This window comes from Diprion similis, chromosome 10 (assembly GCF_021155765.1).
Source record: "Diprion similis isolate iyDipSimi1 chromosome 10, iyDipSimi1.1, whole genome shotgun sequence".
Classification (NCBI taxonomy): domain Eukaryota; kingdom Metazoa; phylum Arthropoda; class Insecta; order Hymenoptera; family Diprionidae; genus Diprion; species Diprion similis.
In genome coordinates, this window is record NC_060114.1 from 12,340,554 (window position 1) to 12,363,901 (window position 23,348).

The 23,348-nt window shown below is 37.4% G+C and overlaps 3 protein-coding genes across 6 annotated transcripts; 2 read left to right on the plus strand and 1 right to left on the minus strand.

The window, feature by feature from the left end:
- Window positions 1-163: 163 nt before the first annotated feature.
- LOC124411741 (cleavage and polyadenylation specificity factor subunit 1) lies at window positions 164-12,714 on the plus strand. 3 transcript variants are annotated; one of them, XM_046891094.1, is made up of 21 exons: window positions 164-332; window positions 402-616; window positions 687-997; window positions 1,099-1,349; window positions 1,457-1,638; window positions 1,731-2,129; window positions 2,228-2,401; window positions 2,857-2,994; window positions 3,095-3,244; window positions 3,328-3,489; window positions 3,608-3,843; window positions 3,938-4,148; window positions 4,233-4,399; window positions 4,574-4,817; window positions 4,899-5,084; window positions 5,164-5,412; window positions 5,501-5,653; window positions 5,734-5,910; window positions 6,005-6,278; window positions 6,415-6,544; window positions 6,662-7,384. In XM_046891094.1, the coding sequence occupies exons 1-21, from the start codon at window positions 164-166 to the stop codon at window positions 6,846-6,848; spliced, it is 4,365 nt and encodes a 1,454-aa protein (XP_046747050.1). In that variant the 3' UTR covers window positions 6,849-7,384. The 3 variants fall into 3 exon arrangements, with proteins under 3 accessions (XP_046747050.1, XP_046747051.1, XP_046747052.1); XM_046891095.1 differs by lacking the exons at window positions 6,415-6,544; window positions 6,662-7,384 and adding an exon at window positions 12,701-12,714; XM_046891096.1 differs by lacking the exons at window positions 5,501-5,653; window positions 5,734-5,910 and having other exon boundaries at window positions 5,164-5,424; window positions 6,119-6,278.
- LOC124411740 (nuclear pore membrane glycoprotein 210) lies at window positions 8,352-17,105 on the plus strand. Its single transcript, XM_046891093.1, has 15 exons — window positions 8,352-8,578; window positions 8,814-9,085; window positions 9,453-9,676; window positions 9,945-10,085; window positions 10,199-10,497; window positions 10,661-10,951; window positions 11,056-13,822; window positions 13,921-14,256; window positions 14,401-14,619; window positions 15,072-15,327; window positions 15,436-15,677; window positions 15,774-15,926; window positions 16,416-16,542; window positions 16,652-16,708; window positions 16,886-17,105. The coding sequence occupies exons 1-15, from the start codon at window positions 8,397-8,399 to the stop codon at window positions 17,080-17,082; spliced, it is 5,763 nt and encodes a 1,920-aa protein (XP_046747049.1). The 5' UTR covers window positions 8,352-8,396; the 3' UTR covers window positions 17,083-17,105.
- An 859-nt stretch (window positions 17,106-17,964) lies between these two features.
- On the minus strand, window positions 17,965-19,892 carry LOC124411755 (mediator of RNA polymerase II transcription subunit 8). 2 transcript variants are annotated; one of them, XM_046891133.1, is made up of 6 exons: window positions 19,598-19,892; window positions 19,270-19,515; window positions 19,193-19,201; window positions 18,801-18,971; window positions 18,569-18,677; window positions 17,965-18,388 (listed from the first exon to the last, which is right to left on the minus strand). In XM_046891133.1, the coding sequence occupies exons 1-6, from the start codon at window positions 19,760-19,762 to the stop codon at window positions 18,309-18,311; spliced, it is 780 nt and encodes a 259-aa protein (XP_046747089.1). In that variant the 5' UTR covers window positions 19,763-19,892; the 3' UTR covers window positions 17,965-18,308. The 2 variants fall into 2 exon arrangements, with proteins under 2 accessions (XP_046747089.1, XP_046747090.1); XM_046891134.1 differs by lacking the exon at window positions 19,193-19,201 and having other exon boundaries at window positions 19,598-19,887.
- Between the last annotated feature and the right edge of the window lie 3,456 nt (window positions 19,893-23,348).

A 23,348-nucleotide genomic window follows, 5' to 3' on the forward strand; every position in this document is an offset into this window, starting at 1 on the left:
AATTAATGTTATAACGTAAAGAAGCAATAAAACTCTATCCAATCGATAAATCAAATTCATTGAATCGCTGTTGAATCCGTGAGCCGGCGGTCGCTATAACCTCAATGTTTGATTGTTGTTAATCGTACATTCCCCGATAATTTATCGGGACCGATGCGCAGAGATGTATTCAATTTGCAAAAGCACGCACCCAGCTACGGGTGTGGAACACGCGATCACCTGCTGCTTCTTTACTCAAACAGAAAAATGCCTCGTTGTAGCTGGAGCGAACATCATCAGAGCTTTCCGTTTAATACCGGACGTCGACGGCACCAAGAAAGAAAAATACACAGGTCGGTACTTGTGCCAAACCTCTACTTGGTATTACGATTTATACTGAAAGCTAATTTTTGTACCGATAGAATCGCGACCACCAAAAATGAAACTGGAATGTCTCGCCCAATACACACTACACGGCAACATAATGTCCATGCAGGCCGTTCGCCTTGTAGGATCCCAAAGGGATTCTCTTCTCCTGAGCTTCAGAGACGCTAAACTTTCAGTTGTTGAATATGACTTGGATACTCATGATCTGCGCACAGTATCGTTGCATTACTTCGAGGAGGAAGAGATGCGGGTGAATAGCAATGCTCTTGACTGCTCATATAAACACTTCACAGAATAAAATGTAACTTTAATTGATATAGGACGGCTGGACAAATCACCACCATATACCTATGGTCAGAGTGGATCCCGAGGGACGATGTGCAGTCATGCTAGTTTATGGCCGGAAATTGGTAGTCCTTCCCTTTCGCAAAGATCCGATTATCGATGATGGTGATCTGCTTGAAGCCCCCAAGTCATCATCATCACATAAAACTCCAATCTTATCCTCGTACATGATTGTCCTGAAAACATTAGAGGAAAAAATGGACAACATAATAGATTTGCAATTTTTGCACGGATATTATGAGCCGACTTTGTTGATCCTTTATGAACCAGTCAGGACATTTGCAGGGTATACAACTGATCTGCTAATATACAACTACACCGTTAATAAAAGTCTACAGATTTTTGTCAGACATAAAATTTGACTTGACATACTAAATTTCTGTTCAGGCGAATCGCGGTCAGGCAAGATACCTGCGCTATGGTTGCAATATCCTTAAATATCCAGCAGAAAGTTCATCCAATTATTTGGTCCGTATCAAATCTGCCTTTTGATTGCTGTCAGGCAGTTGCCGTGAGAAAACCACTTGGTGGAACTCTCATCATGGCTGTAAATTCTCTGATATATCTTAATCAGAGTATCCCGCCATACGGTGTATCACTGAATAGCATGGCAGAAACCAGCACCAACTTTCCGCTTAGTTAGTATCTGGTTTAATGCTTAGCCACTTAGTTCCATTTGTTCTCCGCTTTTAGCCAAACTTCTGCCTACTTCAAAAGTTGTACTATTTTTTGTTTTTTTTGACAGAGCCCCAGGAGGGTGTTAAAATGAGCTTGGAAGGTGCCCAGGTGGCATTCATATCCTCCGATCGTTTGGTCATATCATTGAAGAGCGGTGAATTGTATGTTCTGTCCCTTTTCGCAGACAGCATGCGATCTGTTCGTGGTTTTCATTTTGACAAGGCTGCTGCGAGTGTGTTAACGTCATGTGTAAGTTATGCCTAAGCATCAAAGGCTGAAAATCGATCTTGTGTTAGCAGTGACTTTTTAACACACAAACTAATTTGCTTTTAATTCTACAGGTCTGCACATATGAAGACAATTATCTGTTTCTTGGTTCTCGGCTTGGAAATTCATTACTGTTGAGGTTCACGGAGAAAGAGCCTGAGAACCTTACAACAACAACAACGACCACTCAAAGAGAGGAGATAACCCTGGACACTGATGACGAAAACCTTGACAGTGGAAGTGGTAATGAAAGTAAAGATCGGAATGTTCACAATGATACTGATGAAATTGATGACGATGGTGATGATAATAATGATGAAAATAACGGTGAGACGCCTGCTAAGAAACTGAAACAAGACTATCTTGGTGATTGGATGGCATCCGATGTATTAGATATCAAAGATCCTGAAGAGCTTGAAGTTTATGGTAATGAAATGCAAGCCTCTATTCAAATAACATCATACATTTTCGAGGTATGCATAAGTAGAAAACAATTTACTTGTACGTGATTACGAAAGAGTAATCAATCCGATAATATTTACTTCAATGGTATCACATAATTTATTTTTAGGTCTGCGACAGTTTGTTGAATATAGGACCTTGCGGAAATATATCTATGGGAGAGCCCGCCTTTTTATCCGAAGAATTTTCCCACAATCAAGATCCTGACGTTGAACTAGTCACGACTTCAGGATATGGCAAAAATGGAGCTCTCTGTGTTCTACAACGTTCTGTCCGACCTCAAGTAAGCAACACATTCTCACATATCAGCTACCGTATTGTTCTGAATATAAGTCAAGAACGATTTTTGCTGATTAAGTCAGCAACAAAAAACTTGTAATTATATTTGGAATAATACGAAAATATAAAGATCTCGATATTTTCAAATCTCAGGGTAAGTTAGTGTATAGATGTTATTATAACCACCCAACCAATCTTGTACATGATTGTTCTATCTAGTCTAGGTACCAGTTATCGTCCTTATCATGTTGAAACCTGTGAATTTATGTATTTAGTTATTTTTGTAAGTCTGCGCAAATGTGCCTCTTATATTATATGCACTCTTAAATAAGGCTACAAGCCTGTTGATCTAATCAAGTAAAAAAAAAAAAAAAAATAAGGTATATGGGTAATCGTTTCCAAAGAAATATTTAATTTTTCAAAATATGGATAGTAAGACGATACAATAATCATTTATAGGTTGTCACTACTTTTGAACTACCTGGGTGCGAAGATATGTGGACTGTGATAGGAGCTGTTAACATCGATGAACAAGCCAAAGCAGAGGCGGATGGAACCCATGCTTTTTTGATTTTAAGTCACGAAGATTCCACAATGGTACTTATACAAATTTCTCTTTAGAACTGTGAAATCGTTGCTGCCATATTTCTCCAATTGTTTCTACTGATATGCACTCTTTCATACTCTTCTTCCTTAGATTTTGCAAACGGGCCAAGAAATCAACGAAGTGGATCAGAGCGGCTTCAGTACTCAAGGCACAACAGTATTTGCTGGAAATCTTGGGGCAAATAAATACATTGTTCAAGTCACACAATTAGGTGTTAGACTAATGCAGGGACTGGAACAGGTGACATTAATTACAAACCCAATTACGATTTCTGAACATGTATCAACAATGACTAGATCATTGCCAGCAAACTTTTGTCACAGATTCAACACATACCCATGGATCTTGGTTGTCCCATCGTACACGCCAGCTGTGCTGATCCATATATAACACTTCTCTCAGAAGATGGTCAAGTGATGTTGTTAACGCTCAAAGAAACCAGAGGTGCGGCGCGACTGCATATTCATCCTGCTAATCTTCTATTTGTAAGTCCAGAATTCATTGTTGCCGTCGATTCAGCCAAGAAAAAGAAGATACTACAGGGTAATAAAGCCTGGCTTCAAGTCATTTCATGTTTCTGATACTCTCAATTCTTTTCCACAGAGACCACAGATCGATACCCTCTGTGCGTACAGAGACGTTAGTGGCATATTCACAACCCACCATCCTGACGATACTGACGACACTGATTCCAGGGAAGAAAAAGTAATCGAGGAGCCTATCCTTGCTGGAAGCGTTGATGACGAAGACGATTTGCTGTACGGTGATGCTCCCGCGTTTCAAATGCCAATTCCTCCTCGTACCAAAACTCAGGATGAAACTAACAAAAAATCTCCGTGGTAATTAGTCAACACTGTCCATTTTAAAGTTCTTCTAGTAAGAATTCACGTTAGTTAAACTTAATCTGTTCAACGGCTAACGCATGTTATTTAGGTGGCAAAAGTCCCTCCAAGAAGTAAAACCCACATATTGGCTACTGGTTTATCGATACAGCGGTACCCTAGAAATTTACTCTCTTCCAGAACTAAGATTATGTTATCTTATTCGTAATTTTGGATATGGACAATACGTTTTACACGACAGCATGGAATCTACAACCCTGCAAATGTCCCAAACGAATGAAATTCCTTGTCCTGAGATGCAGGTATATGCTCGTAGCTCCAGATCATCTCGTCAATCGAAACAAAATCAATTGCAATGCATAACAACAGATATGAATTTTATTTAGGTGCGAGAAATTCTAATGGTTTCACTTGGTCATCATGGGAGCAGGCCTATGCTACTCGTTAGGATGGATTCGGAAATACAAATTTATCAAGCATACAGATATCCCAAAGGACACTTGAAGCTGCGATTCAAAAAATTAGAACATTCCATGATACCAGGGCAGATAAGGTGGGTTCTTTTTTCTTCCGTCATATCAAATCTAATCTTTTCCAAGTGATTTGATATTAATAATAATCCAGGTTGACCTTGTACTTTTGTTTGTACTTCGGGAAACCTTCCCCTTAATTCATAAATTTATAAGAATTAGCAATAAGGTAAAGAATCTTTGACACTCGTTTTTAGGCCAAAGCCCAAGGAGGAAAGTGAACCTAACATAAGCACAACCAGAGTCAGTATGATGCGGTACTTCAGCAATATTGCTGGATACAACGGAGTGTTTATCTGTGGGGGATACCCACATTGGGTATTTCTTACAGGAAGAGGCGAATTACGAGCACACCCTATGGGTATTGACGGAGCCATAACATCATTTGCACCATTCAATAATGTCAACTGCCCACAAGGCTTTCTTTACTTCAATGGGAAGGTGGGGTAATTTTTTTTTAGATTATCAAACTTTGAATAGCAAAGAAGAGTTTGCAAGTATTATGGATTTCAAATATTTCAGGAAGAGCTAAGAATTTGTGTTTTGCCTACACATTTGTCATATGACGCTCCTTGGCCAGTGAGAAAAGTCCCGCTACGCTGTACTCCACATTTCGTCACTTATCATCTTGAGAGTAAAACGTATTGCGTCATAACAAGTATAGCAGAACCTTTGAAAAGTTATTACAAATTCAATGGTGAAGATAAGGTAATTACCGTTCATGCTAATTCTTCATTGTACACCACAGTAATGAGATTAACAATAATGAGAAATAATTATCGCTCAGGAATATACAGAGGAAGAGCGTGATGAACGATTCCTATACCCGGCCCAAGACCAGTTCAGCATAGTTTTGTTTTCCCCTGTTTCTTGGGAGACGATTCCTAATACCAAAATAGAACTGGATCAATGGGAACACGTTACGTGCCTGAAAAATGTTTCACTAGCTTATGAAGGGACGAGATCTGGTCTAAAGGGTTACATTGTACTTGGAACTAACTACAATTATGGTGAAGATATAACCAGCAGGGGAAGGGTAAGAAAGACGGTCTCCCAAAAAAAGATTTTACTTTTCCAATTCCGCAATTCCGAATAATCAGTTAAGCGTGTTATCAATTTAATAGATACTCATATTTGATATTATCGAAGTGGTGCCAGAGCCCGGACAGCCTTTGACAAAGAATCGATTCAAACAAATTTATGCAAAGGAACAAAAGGGTCCAATCACGGCTATAACTCAAGTTTCAGGTTTTCTAGTATCAGCTGTAGGACAAAAGGTGAGCTAAAGCTATGTTTTGCCAATAAATTATTAAATTACACAGATTTAATTATGATCGTCCATCGATTTCACTTCCAGATTTATATATGGCAACTCAAAGATAATGACTTGGTCGGGGTTGCCTTCATCGATACGCAAATATACATTCATCAAATGCTAAGCATTAAGAGTTTGATACTAGTCGCAGATGTTTACAAATCTATCAGTTTGCTAAGATTCCAAGAAGAATACAGAACATTGTCCCTTGTCAGCAGAGTAAGTCACTGCATTCCCATAATTGCTGAGAACCTAAGTAAAAGCTGTTGCCAGTATGTACCTTATTCGCATATTTTCTACATTATTATTCCAGGATTTCCGACCAGCAGAAGTTTACACAATAGAATACTTGATTGACAATAACAACTTGGGATTTTTTGTTGCTGATGGTGAATATAACTTGGCATTGTTTATGTATCAGCCAGAGTCTAGGGAAAGCCTTGGAGGTCAAAAATTGATTAGAAAAGCTGATTTCCATTTAGGGCAAAAAGTCAATACCTTTTTTCGCATAAGATGCAAACTTGCCAATCCAGGCAATGACCGAAAGCATTTTACTGGAGCTGATAGAAGACATATTACTATGTACGGTGAGTAAGTCCAATTCACCGATTGTCGCGATTTTCTACATTTTTGAGGGTCAAAGTATAGATTATGAATTTATTTATTTTTTATCAATATCGTCGGCGGTAACATTTTAGTGTGTTCAATATTTTTTTCTATTAGCTACACTGGATGGAAGTTTGGGCTACGTACTTCCGGTACCAGAAAAAACTTATCGACGACTGCTGATGCTACAAAATGTTCTCGTTTCTCACATTTCACATACAGCGGGATTAAACCCCAAAGCTTACAGGTAGATAAAGTTCAATCACTGTTGAACTAGGACTGAAATAGTCTTGATGATTCATCACGAAACGTGTATGGTAAACGTAATCAGTTACTAATAAGTTATTTATTCGACTTTCTGCAGAACTTATAAAAGCTACATTAGGATGCAAGGAAATCCTGCCAGGGGTATTATTGACGGTGACTTGGTTTGGAAATATCTCTTATTACCCAACAATGAGAAGATAGATGTTGCTAAAAAAATAGGTACACGAGTACAGGAGATAATTGAGGATATCACGGACATTGATCGTCAAACGGGTCACTTTTGAAAAGAAGACTGATCGTTAGGTGTTGGAGTAATTGTAAAAAAGTTGCTAAGGTATTAGCAATGGCACTACAAGATTTTTTACAAGTAGATCCCTGTAATGCAGTATAGTGGACTGGTACTTGAAATATTGTTCGTATATTCCATTGTCATGTATACAAATATCGACAATGAGTATGAATTGTATAACTGGAGTGAATCGCTATCCTATCATTCATAAAATGGAGCTTTATTCCTTCGGATTTGAGAACTCGATTGTTAAACAATATTCTGCGAATCAATTGAGTTCACACATTCACATAGTTCAAATTTGTATCTAACTGACGAGATATTCAGCGATAAAGGCACCAACTTGAACCAATCATGCATTTGTTGAAATATATTTGGCCTAACGCTGTTGATACATTTTCAGAAGCATGTGTACATTCAGTAGAACTATCTCTAATTTGCTATTAACAATGTATGGAACGCGAGTGACGGTACCCATAATATACGTACAAACTACATTCTACAGAGTCAATAAATGATCGATTATTATTTCATTATTCCTGTGTAAATTTCACTTTACACCTCTGCAATTCATACTGCGAGACCGAGTGAACCGAATATAACGTACCAATTAGAATAGATTTCCTTTCACAGCAGTTATATGGGACATAGTGGCGAAGGGCAACACTATTGGCTACTTGCATTAGGTCAAACCAATGATAAAAAAAAGTACAACCACGAAGTAAGAGTATTTACCCGGTTTGCGTCAGAATTGTAGGGTATTAAGTTGACGTTCGAAAGGTGTTACAATCAGTCAAAAAGAGCAGAGAATAAAACCCAAGTACCGATTATAGTGTGATTATGTCCATTATCAGAGTATCTGTAAAATCAATGCGGTACGCAGTTGCCACCTCAATTTCGAAAGTAAAAAATGTGAGAAAACAATTGTGTGTTACAATAAATATAAAAAAAAAAAAAATGTAGTAATAATGAATCACTGGTAAAACTTACATATCTGTTTCACCAAATCTGTTCAATTATATTCGATTTCACTCCACACAAACTTCTTAACATTAGAGATAATTCGTAACATTGCGGGTTGAAGGAATCTACTGTTTTTTTAGGAAGTACTATTCCTATAAACAATCACTGCATAATTTCACAACTGCACGACCACTTTCGCGCACAATCGTCAATTTTACTTGGTGAAAAAATTAAAAACTTTGGGCTCGCCGCAGAATCAAAAAAACCGCGAGCCGACACGATCGGGTCCTACCTTAGCGACTTTCCAAGATGTACTGAGGCTGGAATCGCTCAACGAGTCGGGCCAACGAGTCGAGCGCCACGCGGTGAAATTCGGAAGCTTTCGGAGATTTGAATGATTTAACCAGTTATTTCACCCACATAGCTCACCCATCTGTGAAAATGAATTATTTTAAGACCGCCGATTAAAGATAGATGCAAAAACGCTGGAGCCCGCGCAATACCAAAATTAATTTCCTCTGTGGCCGAAGGATATAAGACTATACATGCCAATACATGCCCGGCAGGGCGATAGGTGATAATGGCAAAATTGTACAATTTGTACGATAAATACTTGCTAGTTATACTGTGTGCTGTGATAACTTCGTTATCAATATGTGTAAATACTCAGCGACTAAACGTACCGAGAGTTCTCCTACCTATTTTCAACGATTTTCCCGTCAATTTTACCCTGGAGGTTACCGAAGGCGGGTGCTACAAATGGTAAGTTTTAATTCAAAATTTGATGTATTTCAAAGAGAATTTGGATCACGTATCGAATACCTTTTCCACTCTAACTCATAATTCGAATATAATGTATCTGGTCATTCTGAATTCCTTTCAAAACAAGTCAACTATTGCCTTTGATCTGTAACCTCATTGTTGGTGTTTTTATCATATATGAATTATTCAGGCATGATTTGCTAGGTTTACCAAGTAAGTGAAATATTGTTTTCAGGTCGTCATCCCGTTCCGATTTAATCAGATTAGTTCCACTCAATGAAAATCTCGACAAAACATGCTCATCTGCCGTGTTAGTACAGACTGTGACCAAGGATTCGACACGCAACACTGCCATAGTATTAGCCGAAGATGTTACCACACGCCAGTTCCTAAGGTGCGATGTTATTGTAGATGCCATTTTCGCATTCAATCTAGTCACAACAACTCGGGAATTGTTCATTGAAGAAGCACCTGAGGTCTTTGAAGTCCGAGCGAACGATGAACAAGGTAAGAATAGATAATTAAATTGAACTGCGTTTTTCTTCTGCGAAAATATCGCAGATACGTGCTCTACTTGATAGACGAGGCTGAAGCTAGCAGCCAGAATCAGCTAAACATTCTGATGTTTATTCGAATAAGGTAATGAAGTCTGAAATTAAAAATGTTGTGAAATACCACGAACCTTCCATACTTTTATAGAATTATGAGGATAAAATTGAAATGCGTTTGTCTTCTCTTTCCAAAAAGTTTAACACGTTTGGCTGTTAGCTCTGACTGCTAGCTTCAGTTTCATGCTTGTTACTCGGCATCACGGCGTGACACTTCATGCATGCAGTAAAACTTGTTATTCCTTGTGTGTTTCGTACTTTCAAAGGCAATGAATTCACGACACTGGCCGGTGTCGAATTCACATGGACTATTGGGAATGTGGACAAACATGGATCCCAGATAGATAGTAAACCGCTCAACAATGTCCTAAGGTTTATGACCTTTCAGGAATCACCATATGAGACCCCCCCAACAGTCGCCGAATTAGACTCTGTTGGGCAAAGAGGGCACATGACTTTATTGGAGGGAATCAGAACTGGCTCTGCCAAGGTTTGCGGTATATTCTTAATTTAGAACTAAAAAGATTTAGCTTCCTAAGATGTCGTTTAAGTATTTGTTCCATTTAGTAGACTTAAAAGGAAACTCTAATCTAAAATTTGAATGATCGAAATTTTAATTTGTATAAGAAAGCACATTTAGTTAGAAGTTACGAAAATTTGAATTCACTGAATATATTTTTATAAGAGAAGGAATTATATCTGACTATTTTAATAAGTCTTGACTTTGATTCACTTGTTTTTTCATAAATATGATTCAGGTCTCAGTGAAGTTGTCACACCCTGAGTACAGTCATGTACCCCCCATTGAGGTGGAATTGATTGTTATTGCAAACTTGATTCTCATACCAAGCGATGTAACGATGATGGCCTATGACAGCTTTAATTACAGAATCATGCAGGTATTCAGTTTTTCCCATAAATTGGAATAGGCATATTAATATTTTTTCGTTTTCTCCTGAAATCTTCAAAAATTGACTGCTAAAATCATTCTAAAGTATCTCCCATATTTAAGGTGCATCAAGGACGGCTGGAAGAGATCAACCTACCATCCAGCCAATACTATTTAGAGGCTGAAAATCCTGATATTCTGAAGATAAATAACGATCATGGCAGTGCCTATGCCGTTGGACGTGGGAAAACTAAGGTTTTACTGCATGACAGAAATGTTAATGAGGAGTATGGTATAGTTCTACCGTCTGCAACAGTCAATATAAACGAGCCTGCCTACATCACTCTGACAGTCTTACCGCATAGAAATTGGGGCCTTATTTTGGGCCATACACACGAGATTGTTGCAGAAATATATGATAAGTGAGTATTTCAATTCATGGTCATTGAAATATGCAACTGGTCAGTTGAAAATTTCAATATTGTGAATTTCTACAGAATAATTAAATTTGCAATTCAGAACTGTGTTCCACGAAAAATGGCAATTTGTTTCATTGCCAATTTAAGCGCTTCATTTATGTCGTAGCAAGGATCGCAAGTTCCACATAGGGGAAGGTGTTGAGGTCAATGTACAGATTGATGAGAAATACCTGAATGTTGGTTCGCGCACTCAGAACGGTACCCATGTAGTCGCCACACCCATAGCTATGGGTACGACGATAGTAGAGGCCAGTTTAATCACTATTATAAACAGGCAGGGAAAGCGGATAAATTTAACGCCACGGCTCACAACAAGAGCCGAACTCTCGATACATTCACAGGTCATAGTTGTTCCTAAAATTTTGGCCGTACCCTGGGATCCACGGAGTAAAGTGAGGTATGTTCTGTAAAATACTCACAACTAAGTTGATAGTGCACTACAAATAATGCATTACAAATGTGTAATTAAACTTTGTAAACGATTTAAACCAATTATTACAGGTCGGAAACTAGCTTAAAAGTAAGTGGAGGAGACGGTGCTTATATTTGGGCAAGTCAGCATCCTAATGTTGCCTCGGTATCTCAAAACGGCCTAGTCGGAGTTTTGCAAAAAGGCTCTGTGAAAATTATCGTGTCAATGGCACGAAATCCACATAACAGGGATGAAACAAGGGTACATGTATTGACGCCAGTACGGTTGGAAATAATTGATTACAACATGGAGGCCGCAGTTGGAGAATCTATCCATATTCATGTGGCGATGTATGGCGAAATGAAGAAAGAAGGAACAGATGAAGTGTACGAGATACCGTTTAACGATTGCCGCGATATACCCCTTGATGTTTACATTCCAGATGGTAACTTTGTGCGTAATAATAGCGAGACAGTTGAGTCAATTGGCATAGCTTGCACGACACTCCATGTTGTTGGCCTCGATGTTGGCATGTCTAGTGTCACAGTTGCGTACAACGATAATGGACAATATTTGATGGACAATGTAAACATATCAGCGTACAAGCCTCTCACTGCCCTTCATCCGTCAACCGGTGACACTCTACTCGCTGTAGGATCATCGCGGCGACTAGTATTCAAAGGTGGACCACTCCCATGGTTTGATAAGAATCAGGGTTACACAAGAGAAATAAAAATTTCAAATCTAGGTGTAGTAAGGTGGAAGGAAGAAGAGTATGTGTTTGATGGAAGTTCTGACGTTTATGTGTACGAAATAATGTGCGAAGCACTTGGCGATGTCACACTTACACTTACGATTTCAAATATCCCAGTATTGTCGAACTGTCGCCAAACTGAAGCATCCGCGTCAGTCCTAGTCACCTGTGGAAAACCAAGAAACATTTACCTGGTACCGGAATTCAAGGATAGTGAGAATTGTCCAAAAAGTCAAAGTATGGATCACTTCATGGCGCGTAGTGGAGAGGATTTTGAGCTGACAGTGATTGTAAAGGATGAGGATGGTAGAACTTTTGACAATGCAACGAGTTTGAATGTCGAATGGGCTTTGAACCCTGCTGAGTATGGCAGTGTGGAAAAAGTATCTGGTATCATGGAAGAGACATATCGGGATATGAATGTGATATTACATAACAGACACTATCAACGTGTTTTACCAAAACAGCATACTGGCATGTTACAGATATATGCCAGGGTAACGGGGTATCAGAAGCGTGCACTAGGGAAATTAGGAATTGTGCCAGAACGGCCACCATTTCCCACCCTAACTGAAAGAGGGTCGGTAGAAACTCCAGTGATCAAAAAGTCTATAAATGTGACTCTGGTAAACCATACGGTTATAACTCCAAACAATTTAAAGGTTCTCCTTGATCCAACTGAAAAATATCACATGCAGGTCAGTCAAGGATCAGGATTCTATGATCTTAATTTAAGCTCCAAGGATATTGCTAATGTGGATTATGTCGCACCTACCAAGACAATAACCATTGTCCCCCGGAATTCAGGTATACTACATATTGCTCTGGTTGATCTTTGTTTACCATCAAAGCCTGCTGAAGCTGCCGTTGAGGTGCAACAACTCGGAGGTATAAAAGTCGAGGTGATAGACAAAGTTGAAATAGACAAATGCATCCTTGCAGCTCTCACACTGCATGACACAAATGGTCGTACAATGGAGCTACCCTCGATTGAAGCTATTAATATAAGAGCAGAAATAGATAATGGGCGAATCGAAGTCATGCGTTTGCCAAACAGCGATCAAGGAAATCCTCCCTATCACGAAATTTTGTATAAGGTTCGTGGAATTAAAGAAGGCGCATCTCAATTATCTTTTGGCAGTGGTAAAGATGAGGAAAAAGTTCACAGTGAACCAGTCACTATTCAAGTTTTTCTACCGCTCAAAATTATACCAAAAAACGTGACAATCCTTGTAGGGACATTGTATCAACTGTCGACCACTGGTGGACCGTCCAATGCAGAGATTGAATTTGTTAGTAATGATGATAACACTCTAGGTGTTAGCAAAGATGGCGTGTTGGACGGTAAATTATTTGGTAGTGGAGTTATATCTGCAAGTGCAGTTGGGCTTACCCCGAATGGTAAACGTGTTGTGTATTCAAAGGATATCATAGAGGTTCAAGTTGTTCCTCTGGAAGGTATTAAAATCACGTCGCCGACAACCAGGATAAAAATTGGAGCTACCGTTCCTGTGTGGGCTTTTGGTATTCCAGACCAACTTACACCCCTTATAATAGGTTCGATGAAAACACCAATGAGATTCTTGTGGTCTACGAGTGGACATCCAGGAATAATAAAACTGAAAAACATGTATGAAGGTACTGGTATTAATATTGGATATGAAAATGAAGCATGTGTACGAGCTGAAGGTCTACAGCCTGGAATAGCTACAATTCACCTTAATATCACAACATCGTGCGAAACATATGCAAAATGTGACAAAGATACAACATTTGTGGCATTTTTGAAGATTGAAATATTCCAAGAGCTCCATTTGGTCGGTGTGGAGGACGGATATGGAAGGCCGGTTATACTGATGGCACCAAATTCAGCCTTTAAATTACAAACAAATCACGACAAGTACAGTTTAAGTTACAAAATTTTGCCACATGGAAGCTCTGGTGAAACGGAGGATTCAAAAGCTTTGAGTTTGACAAACAAGAATGTGACCGTTGACAAAAATGGCATAATAAAATCAGGCGAAGCGATCGGCAAAACTATACTATCGATCACAAGTGCCGAGGCTTATGGATTGAAGCAAACGTTGATGGTTGTTGTCGAGGTAGGTTGAATAATGAATGTTGTGTCGTACACGTAAATCATCAATGCAACTAAATAAATATTAATCACGAAAAGATATACCTAATCTGTTTTTGATAGGTCAAACCGATCCATTACATGATGCTTGAGCTAAAGTCAGTCATGCGTGTGAGATCAGGCGAAGAACTCTATTCCCTACCCAGGGGTATGACGCTGGATTATACTGTAGGGTATTATGACAACGTGGGATCTAAGTTTAACGCTGGTCAAACGAAGTTGTCTGTGTGGACAAACCGTGCTAATTTAGCCTCATTTAGTATGGGATCGGAAAACACAATTTCTGTCCAATTTACAAGAAGTGGACATATGGTTACTAAAGTTTATAATGAGAAACAGCCCACTGGAATGTTCGACTATGTGAATATGGTGATTGGAGATATCGTTTTCCCTTCAAAGGTTTGTAGCGTTTGCAAGAAGAAATGTGTGGAAATATTTCACTAACACTTAACATGTCAGCACAATTCTATATCCTCTGTGTATATCCCTACTTACGCGAGTGGTTTTAAATAAATTTATGTGAGCATATACCATGAAACACAGATGACATTAACGGTTGGTGACATAATATGCTTCTCCATGCCACTACTGTCGAATGATGGGGACCCTGGTTATTGGCAATCCTCAAACCCAGAACTATTGACTATCGATTCCTTGAGTGGTGTAGGCAGAGCTCTGAGCCCAGGACGCATACAGGTCAAGCATAGTTTGGCTGCTCTTATTCGTGGCGAGATTCACCTCGACATTCAACCAATTTCTAAGGTGAGTTTAAGTTATAATAACGATATATGAATATGTACGTATATATTAGGGTGGTCCTTGTTTAGGGTTGGAAAAAATTTTGATGCATTCGCCTCCAATTTGCCCCAGATTTTTTAGCGTCCATAACGTGATAATGAAAAATCTAAAGTGGCAGCATCATAAAAAAGCATTTTATTTAAATGGAGAAAAAAGGCCTCCGGGGCACCCCTTCCCATTGAGATAGAGCGCTGAGGTTTTACACAAATTTTTTTTTTATATAATTGGAACCAATCTGGGAGGCGAACGCATCAAAATTTTTTCCAACCCCAAATAAGGACCACCCTAGTACATACACGGTATAGCCTGGGTATAGAAATTCCCAATTTCTTCCACAGTATGACTGGATATGACTATGATTATGGTACGACACTGTCTCTAAAATGAAATTTTTGAACATTGTACTTACTATGCAGATAAAATTCGTTCTGCCGATGGGTACAAACATGACAGGAACGGAGGTGTTGGGGGTTCCTTTGATTTTGGAAAGTGCCAACGACTTTAACAAGGAGCAGAACATATTGGCGCGAGGGAAAGGTGGTTGTCGTACACATCACAACTATGCTCTGAATACGTTTCCCTTTACTTGTACTGTTCAATTTACTGGGACAATTCCATCTGTTGACATCAAGGACATATTCCTCAGTAAACCAAGCTTTAACATGGAAACAGGTAGAGTCCTTATACTAGGAAAATTTTATCGCAGATTCCATATGAAAATTTAGAATTCAACTGATATTGAAAATTATTGGAATTATGTTATTATGTCCGTTTCTACAGGGTTTTACTACTGTGACGTAATTTCCATGGGTTCCCCCTCAAAGGCGACTAGTACGCTGGATATTTCGCTTAAAATTGGGGCACAAAGTCGCGAAATCGTGGCTACGCCAGTGGTTGTACCATATTTACCAGCCATTTATGTTCCTGTGAAAGAAATTATATTCGCAGTGACACCAACGTCGTCCACTCCATCAGCTACTATTCAAGTACACGGAATCCCGACAGTACTAAACCAATTGATTGTAAGTGGCAGAACGCATCGTTGTGCAGCCCGATTTTTCAATGTGTCAAAATTTGGAATTGTTCAGTTTAAAATGTGAACTTATTATTCATTTTAGACCCATCTACCAGATGGTTTGGCCCTGGTAACCGGGTCACAGGACGCCTATGGTAATGTTATACAGTTAAAAATCCGTTTAACACATAATCACGATGAACTTCAGGGCAGCCAAATCCGGGTGATCAGTGAAATTACAAAGCAGGACATACATGTAAGTAGCTAGCAGTACGATATGGGTACCTAATTAAACCTAAATATATACCATTTTTCCCCATACTGACGTAATTTATTCATTTCTTTTTTATTTCATTGAAACCAAATCGTATAAATGAGATACAATATATGCAACACTTGGGAGCAAGGTGTAACATACACTGCATCCTACTAAGACACCTAGCAATAAAATTACCAGACCCCTGTGTGTAAATGTGGTTAATATAAAATTGAAATTAAAAAGAATAGGAAATAATGTGTTGAAAGCATTCGCGATATTCTTTTCATTCACTATCTTCTTATTTTTAATAATTATACTAGTTACTTTTAACGTGTAATTTTTTTTCCGTAGATTTAATTACATTAGTTGAGCTTACTTTGGCCTAATTTTTTTCCTTTTCTTCAATGAACTTATCTAGTAATTTATTTTGTTCATAATCATTTTCTTCAACAAATTATTCACCACTGTGTTCCTAAACAATTTCAGATACTTGTTCGAGTGTCAAAGTATGATCAGGCTGCCCCAGTCACTGGCATAAATTGGTTGGATTATGCTTACTATCATAGATATACATTTGGGACCTTTGCTGCTCTTGTAATCACCTTTTTCTACAGTGAGTCTAGTTTATTCTTATTTCGAGTAGTAACTTCTCAAGCCGGTTAATGTGAATGTAATATTTTGTTAATCTGCATCTTTTCAATCGTATATATATTTTTTTTCAGTCTATGGAAGTAAAATGATGAGCATCAACATTTCGGTGAAAAATAAATCCATTTTTGGTAAGTATCGCAACCCCTGTTTGTAACTCGATTTAAGTATTGTTTGGCAGTCTTATATGTCGATACAGTTTTATTTTCCGTCGTCTTAATTTACTAAGACTTACGGTTGTTCACAATTCTTGTTTTGTGACTTTTGTGATGTATAGAAAAAATTAATTTTCTCATTTTCATCAATAGCTGAAAAGTGTCCACCACCCATAAAGAAGACGTATACGCCATCTTCACCAAGTGGAAACAAAGTGACGAGCACTCCAAGTCCAGGGAGTGCAAACACATCGCTGAGACCTTTCTCAGCGTTTGAACCTGTATATGGAGATCCTCGGGGATTTTACACGCCTAACGCCAGGCGAAATCGATCCCTACTCAGCCCTTAGTTCTTGAAAAAAAAAAAAATAAACAACTAGAAAGGACCTTTTTCAATACTTTTATAGCTCACAGGTTTTTGAGTGATCAATTTATCAATATGATAGTTCGACAACACTGACGAACAATGAAACTCAGGCCTGATTGATTATGTAGTGAAATTTTCCAGTAATTGCTTACACATGTTAAAGAGTGAACCAATTTGATCTGATATTATTCCCAATTTTGTTTTTATCGCTTTCCTGATCTTATCTGTTGATTGATATCAAACTATTTTAATTTTCTTGTCTCGAACGTTTCCAAAATATTTTGTCTATGTCAAAAATTTCGGCTGATGTAATTATTTAATTAACATTGACGCAACACAACTTGGTAGCTTATGGGTCTGAGTTTCAAGTAGTGACAATTGTTGATCAAAAAGTGACGAATATGTGACTTAATTTTATTTATAATAGACTATATTTTCATACGACAATACACTAGAATATAATGAATGACATGTTGAGCGTCACATTCAAATGGTTGTTGTACTATTCTAAGGTCGTTTTCAAGTGCGTTATGTACGTAAATGTACGTATGGTGAAAAGTAATCGAAGTGTAAATACTTTTTGAATAGTTTTTGTATTGTATTTTAAGATGTATCTCAGGTAATCGAAGGATATATATTATTCTTAAGGAGTTGAATAAAACATCGGATTATAAAGTGTTAGATTTTCCTTCCATCTGACAACGCAACAAAGATAGATATGATATTCTAGTCAATCACTTTTTCATTAAAGTCATTTTTTTTTTTTTTTTTCATTATCGTTTTTAAAATTTGCAATATAAGTTTATTTTAAAATGAACTGATTGTACGCGCAAGACGGGCATCCGTGTAAGTTATACACTACACCTATATTTTTAAATAGATAACATGTGAGTCAGTATACATTGCCTGCAGTTTAGAGCATGGATAATTAAAGTAAAGATGCTCACGAAAACGATACAATATCTTGTAATATTTGCACATTCTCCTTAACCGGAAGGCTGAGACATTGTATATAAACGAAATATCAGCTTCAAGAAGAGAACTCACATTTTCACACTCTCTTGAATCTTTCAGTCAACTGATGAAATATCGATATACTGGAAACAAGGATATTTGCACCAAAAGTACTATGCAATAGGTTTTCCTTGTCTTTCTCATACATATGACATTGAATTGAGAAAAGCGTATAAACATCTCCCGACAAAACCTCTACCGTCCATAAGGATGAATCTGTGAAGCTGCTTTAATGTTGGTCTTGATTGCACTTGGAGCTTTTCCCATTTGCCCCACTGCAAAACATTAAATGTACATGGTTCTTGTTAATCAGTGTCGAATTTATCGTTAAAACAATAGCAAACAAGGTAAATTTAATCATCCAGAATACTGTTTCTCTCTCAGGATTAGAACTGCATTCGAAAATTCCAAAGTAATTTGAAGCATACAATAAAAGTAATGTTTAAACTGCGCACCTCCTATTTGCCCTTGGCCAGCAGCTTGTGCCTGGCCACCAGATCTCCCAGCCATTATACCCGGTGGTCCTGGACTCACTCTTGACTGAGCCATCGGTCCAGAATCGGACTAAAGAATACGATTGTGATTAGGGCGAGATACCAGTGATTGTTGCATTGCTCACATGATAATAAATAAGTGCCCGCTATGAGAGAAATAGGTTTGAGAAAATACTGAGTCATCAGTAATTACCTTGAGACCTTTGCCCATGCCAATTGCAGCAACTAATGTGTGAGTATCTGCAGAACTGCTAGTTTGTACCTGGGCAGCTCTGGCACCAGCTTCGCCCTCCCATTCCTCTCGGGTCTTGTAAGCGATGTCCCATACATGACTAACCACTTTGTTATACTGTGCTACTTGTTTCTGAAAGTCAATTTTGTTACCATTAATATAGACGGTTTAGAGCCAGCTGCTGGTGCGTTCCAATCGCCACATAGACCGAATCCTTAGAGGACATCGAGCTGGTAGATAGTTGCCAATCACAGCTTGCGTTGCCCATTTGATAATCTGCTTTATGGGTGACATCGGTCTAAACCGGATAGTACAAAAATGAAAAATCTGACCAAGTATTGGTGGTGGCTTACATTGGAATCCTACTTGCTGTTTGTAGTCCAGATAGCGAAAATTTGCATAGATCTGCACTTAGAATGAATAAATTTACCTGTGATGCTTCAAAAGTGAGATTGGAAGCCTTGAGCTCTAGGTGATTCATTTTCTGTTCAGCCATTGGCTCCGGTTTTGTTCTCAAATAGTCTGGCACTAAATCGTGGGCAAATGTTGATATTCTACCTTCCGTCATTCGGAGCAGATCCTCATCTTTTTCTGGACTCAAGAGGAGTGGCAATATCGTGAAATTTCTCATATTTGGTGCTTTATCGTGGCCAAGAATCTTTGAAAGACTCGTTAGCTGTAGATCAACAAAGTTTACGATTATTCATAATTTATTATCTCGGTTGAACGTGATCATTAAAATTCACGCAACTACTTACGTGACCCGAAATAATAGCGAAATTATCGAGAAAATTTGGCCAGCTCAGTGTCTCATATTCGTGCTCCAGTTTGTAAAGCATTCCGGCGATAGCAGATTTTAGATCACTGACTCGCAGGATGATCGCCTCCAGAGCAGCGTCCAACTGTTTTTCTTCCCTTTGCATTTCTACGGTAAACTTAAATTGTCGATGAACAGATTAATCGTAACAATTCACCGCCACTGTCAGTGACAAAACGTTTCTTGGTTAGAATCACAGACAACTTATAGGTTAGAATCACCGACCTGTACACTAAAATTTCTACAAGTGCTGTGGGAGTTGGGACAGAACAGCTGGTCGTGCTTTTGAGATGAAGGTGTCGCCATCTATGCTCAAGCAGTTGCAGTGTGGAACTAAAAGTCGCTCAGGCGTCAAATTTAAAGTTAGAATCTATTATATGCCATTTATCAGACATGAGTAATATATCATAGAAATAGAATTCACAATCCTCTTATTGCTTGACCAAATATTTTGAAAACCGAGACTCAGTTTCTCCCGAAGGTATCACTTATTTCATCTCAATTTTGTGACCATTCATTATAAAAAGTAACGTAAATGTCCAATCTTTTTACTCTCGGATATCACAATACATTGTTTTTTTTTTCTAACTTTTAGAGAGCACTGACAGTCATAAGAAGGAATATAAAAATATTACAAGTCCGTATGATATTGTTATAGCTTATAGTTATGTAGATGAAACGGAAAAGGTAAGGGTTCTTTTAATCTAAAATACAGTATTTACTTTATCATTTTTATTTTTTAAATCATATATAATCAAGGGATAATAATTGTTTCCAATTACAATTGATGCAAATTTCATTAGAATAATGGTAAATTACTTGTGTTTTTGTTATCATTATTATATTATACAGAACTATTTCAATTTCATCTTTCTCTTCGTTTGTATACGCTCGGTCAGATTGGTTCTCCCCGTAGAGAGTTTTTCAAATTAATTATACTGTCGATACGCTTTGTAATTACACAAGTGATAAAATATACACAATAATCGTTTATACCATTGGTCAACTTTGGCTACATATGCATACACACACATTTAACATATATTGTGTGTATCTACTTACGCGTTCACATGCATGAATTTCATTTTAAATCGTGATATCCTACGTCAATATCGTCGCATCCTCCACTGCGACGGACTCGTATTGATATCAAATAGTTACAGGTGTAACGTGAAGGCTGCTTTTTTTCACGCGGTCAATTTTGAAATGTCATCCAAAAATGAATAACTATGTTACGATCACAATTGAATGAGACTATCACGTACATCTTTCCGTCAATTAGTATAACCATGGCTACACGTATCATTGATTTCTTTGTGTACTTGAACGAATAATTTAACCACACAGTATTATACTTTCACCCAGGCGTCCACTATACCAAATTTTACCACACCCCTGCACCTGTAACGAAACAATTATCATTTTATCATCAAACCCGTTATTACGGCGTACACAAGTAAACCATTATCCACTATTATTATATTCACCAAATCGTACAAAACTTTACATAATATAGGCGCATAAATATTAATTATACTCTCTGATATAACCAGCCAAACCACATTGAAATCATTGTTATAACAAATACACTCTTTGAGATTTAATAATCTTTTGCACCCAATTGTCATATTTTCACCCGCACATAATAATATTTCTATAGCACATCCTATTACCCCGTCCGTCGCTACATACATTAGATATTATAACATAACATACGCTCATATTATAATTATAATTGAAATGACGTAGTTATTACGTTTTCCTCACGAATAGCTTGAATAATATTAATAATGGTCAAAATATCAACGATAATCATGACTACGGTAAATAAGCGCAACGAGGCACAAGGTACTAGTCATTGGGGTATATCGTTTTATTACAATGTGTATGCTTTGATTTAAAAACAAATCTAAATGGTGCCTATAGCAGGAGTATACATCAAGCAATTCAACACTAAATAAGATTTGTATAGAATAATTAGTAAAATTTGAATTTCCGAAGCACTTAAATTGGCAATATTGATTAATGGCATACCAGGTAAAGACACATGGCGATTGCAGCGTACCATCCACTAACTTGGGGGATTGCAATTTTGAAAATCTATTATCTTTGCGAGGAAATTCGGAGAAACTTACACATGTATTGTTTAAATTGCGTAACAGAAATAAAAAATCAACAATCGGATTCGAATTCATAATTATAAATGTATAACGATTGTTGGACAACGATAGACCGTCCTCTTTAATGTTCAATGAAGAACTGCACACTTTTTGGTTCACGAGCTCTTGGGTTTCCTTCGCACATGCGTACCTGATTCAAGTATAACGCAAGCATACGTTACAATACGAATTGCAGACGAGAGCTATGTAGATCTGTGTCAATTGGACACGGTCACATTTTTTCACTTTCATTTAATTTATTACTTCTGCTCAGCCACGCACCCACCACGCTGCACACGTGTCGTTCTAATACACACAATATTTACATGACGCGCGATGGGTCATGCAAATATTCGCGATACATATCAAGACATACATTGTTTACTTTATCATCTATCTAATATTGTGAGATAGCTTATTATACGTATATAATATATCTATGTGGTTTATTAATTAGTAATTACTTCACAGCAGTTTAGTTATGTATATTACGAATGATCAATTTGCAGAAATCCAAACGTACAACACACTCGCCAGTTATACACGCGTATACATAGGTATGTACATATAGATATACATACCATGTGTATTACAATAATGCACTATTATTACTATTACTACTACATACGGGTGCTGTAATAAAAACTTCACACTATGTATTCCCAGCATTAAAATTTATAACTGTTATTTCCACACATTTCCTGCTTACAATCGAAAAACACTTTACTCAACAAATATTCAACACTCAAAGAATCAGATTCCTTTCTATACACATGTATACATGTACAGGTAGGTATCTAGATACGAATATAATAGGGTTTATAAGAAAATAATCCGTACTCCATTTATATTTCATTCTTTCCTTCTTTTTTTTTCCTCCAACTACTCACAATGTATCGAAAATCTGAACAATTTCTCGTCAACAAATAATTTTGTTCAATTTTTATAGAAAGTGTACTGATGTTTAAAAAAATGTCCATTACAGTAATGTGTATTACATATTCTATTTCATTGAAACAAAAAAAAAAAAAAAAAAAAAAAAAAAACCAACAACAACAAACAAACAGTTAATTGCAATTTCGGCTACAGCTTATAGTATGAAACGTTTAATTGTACACTATAAACAGCATAGTTGACAGGTAGAAGGTGCATCATCATTTTTTTGTGTTTGCTTAAAATACCTTAGTATATAAATATGTGTACACACATCCAATATATGTATGTATCAGAGCAACCGTGTTTGTCATATATTAGAATTTTTTGTACCATATTCTAAGTGTTATGTAATAATATTTTCTTTGATATTCTCCATAGCTTATCATTTTCTCAAAAGTCACACTCAACTGTATTTATTCTTTACGCAAGATGTTTCTAAACATATCTATACGAAAATACATACATATATGTATATACCAGAGTAAACTGATTTAGACCCAAATTAACCACACACATTATTATATTATACGTTGATGTATAATGTCCACGCGTCTAGTTATCGCAGATTCAAACATGACACTTTCATCAATTATACCG

Coding starts and splice junctions, on each gene's coding strand:
- LOC124411755 (XM_046891133.1), bottom strand. CDS start 19,762: ATGCAAAGGGAAGAAAAACAGTTGGACGCTGCTCTGGAGGCGATCATC. Junction 19,516..19,597: donor TCGCTATTATTTCGGGTCAC/GTAAGTAGTTGC, acceptor GTTGATCTACAG/CTAACGAGTCTTTCAAAGAT. Junction 18,678..18,800: donor GCATGGGCAAAGGTCTCAAG/GTAATTACTGAT, acceptor CGTATTCTTTAG/TCCGATTCTGGACCGATGGC.
- LOC124411740 (XM_046891093.1), top strand. CDS start 8,397: ATGGCAAAATTGTACAATTTGTACGATAAATACTTGCTAGTTATACTG. Junction 8,579..8,813: donor GAAGGCGGGTGCTACAAATG/GTAAGTTTTAAT, acceptor TATTGTTTTCAG/GTCGTCATCCCGTTCCGATT. Junction 9,677..9,944: donor TCAGAACTGGCTCTGCCAAG/GTTTGCGGTATA, acceptor AATATGATTCAG/GTCTCAGTGAAGTTGTCACA.
- LOC124411741 (XM_046891094.1), top strand. CDS start 164: ATGTATTCAATTTGCAAAAGCACGCACCCAGCTACGGGTGTGGAACAC. Junction 617..686: donor TCGAGGAGGAAGAGATGCGG/GTGAATAGCAAT, acceptor TAATTGATATAG/GACGGCTGGACAAATCACCA. Junction 1,350..1,456: donor CAGCACCAACTTTCCGCTTA/GTTAGTATCTGG, acceptor TTTTTTTGACAG/AGCCCCAGGAGGGTGTTAAA.